Raw genomic sequence first — 2,433 nt, forward strand, 5'->3', positions numbered from 1 at the left:
TTTTCAAATAAGTAGATATAATAAAAAATGTTTGGGACTATGACAAGCACTGTGAATGGTATTTACTTCCAAACAAATGCAGGTGACATGATACAGCATATATATATTTTTATTAGGCACACATATAGACAGGAAATTCAAAGAAGAAAGAGCTCCAGGTACAGGATCTATTGCCCCGTTGCCTTGAGAAGATCTCTTAGCTGTTGGTAATTTTATTTCCAAGTGCTCTTGTTGACTCAATATTTCAGCCCCACAATTAGAGGCTTGATGACTACACCTCCCTTCACCTCATAGTTCAATCCAGGATGTTGGGATTGAGGGTGGAGCCCTGATACACAAGCAGCATATCTTCTGCAGTCAGCCAGCCATCCTGCATGTACAGATTCCCAGGCTCTCCCACAAACGACTGGCTCTCCTCAAATTTTCCTCCACGGGAATCCTGTTCCTGCCCCAGGACAATCTTGGGGTGAGCTCCCACAGAATAACACTGCCTCAGGCCCTTTCTCACCAGAGGCTTCCGATTGACCCCAAATTCAGCAATGCCTGAGGAGGACTCCCAGGTGGTACAGATGTGCACCAGGGAGAGGACTCCTCCATAAGTCTGAAGGTAACTGTGGTTCTTTCAATGTACAGAGTGTGCTTTCCAGCTCTTTCTTTTTTTATTTATTATTATTATTATTTAAAAAAATATATTTCTATTGTCCGCCTCTTTCTTTAAAATCATTATCATTGTCTTGGATGCTGTAGGAGAAGAGGCTATAGGCTCAGGAGAGGTCACTATCGGCTCAAAAACACATAAAGTTCTGCAGAGGTTTCTCAACCTCTGTGATCAAGTTCACGTGATCACCAGAAGGTTCTCTAGGGAACACAAACACCTTCCCATTGAGGTCTGTGAAATAGAGAAATATAATGACCTTCTTCATAACTATCATATTCCAAGTTTTTCCTTATCTCATACTCCGTGACCATCCCCTCACCACCCTACCTGTCTGAGCAAAGGCTTTCAGGAGAATGGTGAGGGGAGAGACCCATAGCAACAGCTCCTTTGTGTGCTGGGCCTAGGGTCTTACAGCAGCAGCAGTCACCAGAATGAGGAGACAGACAGCAGAGTGGTTGTCTACCCCGCTTTCAAGATTCACACTCTTAGACCTCAGGCTCTTCAGGGATTATGTGCACCGATGGGTGAGGATGGGGCATGGAGAGCACCAATAATGGGAGCGATTTTCCAGGCCTGCCCCTGGTGCCAACAGTCAGAGCTACTGATGGGGAAGGAGGGGTGAGCCCTGGACTGGGAAATCAATTGAAGTTATTTATGAGATACAAGAGACTGCCAGAGCTCCAACCCCACTGCACCCAGATTCTGGCGCTGGGAAGAGAGTGGCTGTGGAGCTGTAGTATGTGGATGAGATGAGAGGCCACGTCAGCCAGGTCAGGAGGGCCTCAGACTCTGCTCCAGCCGCCCCTCTGACTCTCAGCTGTGAGCTCCTGAGTCATGGGGAGGGTCTCTCTGAGCTCAGGACTCTTGTGGGCTCTGGGTGCAAGGCTTCTTTTTCCTTTTATAGTTTTGCAACGTAGTCTTCTGTCCATGCGACATTCTGGGATTCTGTTTTCTGTTGAAGACCCTGAAAGGTCTTTTCACTTTTAATTAATTCACTGTTGAGTGACATGTCCATGCCATTGCTAAGGGAAGGAGAGAATTAGAGTACAGTATGTACTTCTGTCTCTCTGAAGCTTAGATTTTCAGCTACTATTACTCAGCTCTTTTTATTCTCTTGAGTATCATGATGTTTCCTTATGCTAGATTTCCCATTTTCTCATTATGACTAAGTTTTCCTGGTTATTGCCAACTCTCCGCAGAGATGTCAGCACCTCAGTTGGTTTTCCTCTCTTTTTCTTGGAGTCTCTGGCCATTGAGAGCATATTTACATTAAGCTTTGGTATGAAGCAGTTAGTACACTTCACTCACATTTATTCATTAATCCCAGACACTGCACTAGGTGCTGGCTTTTAGTGGTGGCTTACCCTGACACAGCCCAGTGACCTGCATCTGTATTCCTTCTACTACTTAAGATGTCACATTTATTAGCCACCACTCAAACCTGTTCTGTCTCTAAGAGATCAAGCTCCTTTCTAGCCACTAGTATTTTTCATCTTTCCTATCCCTAAATGTCATGAAAACTTCATTCTCACCCTATTGTCCAGTCTCTTGTGCATTCGTCTTCTCTCAGCTCACTTCAAACCTTTCAGATCAGCCTTTGCAATGACACAAGAATTCCTTTTCTCTGCCATTGTTTAAATTATCCTAATCCTCTGCTCTGGGCAGTTTCTATTCTTTAATTTTTTTCCAGGGTGAATCCAGATTCCAACACCTTATCTGGCTTGTTGCACAGTAAGGGTTAGTGTTGGAGTTAAGATTATACACTTGATTGCCTC

The 2,433-nt window shown here is 44.5% G+C and overlaps 1 protein-coding gene across 1 annotated transcript; it reads right to left on the reverse strand.

Annotated features, from left to right (window-relative positions):
• Positions 1-236: 236 nt before the first annotated feature.
• On the reverse strand, positions 237-2,214 carry APCS (amyloid P component, serum). Its single transcript, XM_087828205.1, is given in 6 exon segments — positions 237-298; positions 301-579; positions 582-647; positions 707-889; positions 986-1,058; positions 2,191-2,214. Coding segments are annotated over 6 exon segments (687 nt in total).
• Positions 2,215-2,433: the final 219 nt, after the last annotated feature.

This window comes from Miniopterus natalensis, chromosome 19 (genome assembly GCF_054644295.1).
Source record: "Miniopterus natalensis isolate mMinNat1 chromosome 19, mMinNat1.hap1, whole genome shotgun sequence".
NCBI lineage: Eukaryota > Metazoa > Chordata > Mammalia > Chiroptera > Miniopteridae > Miniopterus > Miniopterus natalensis.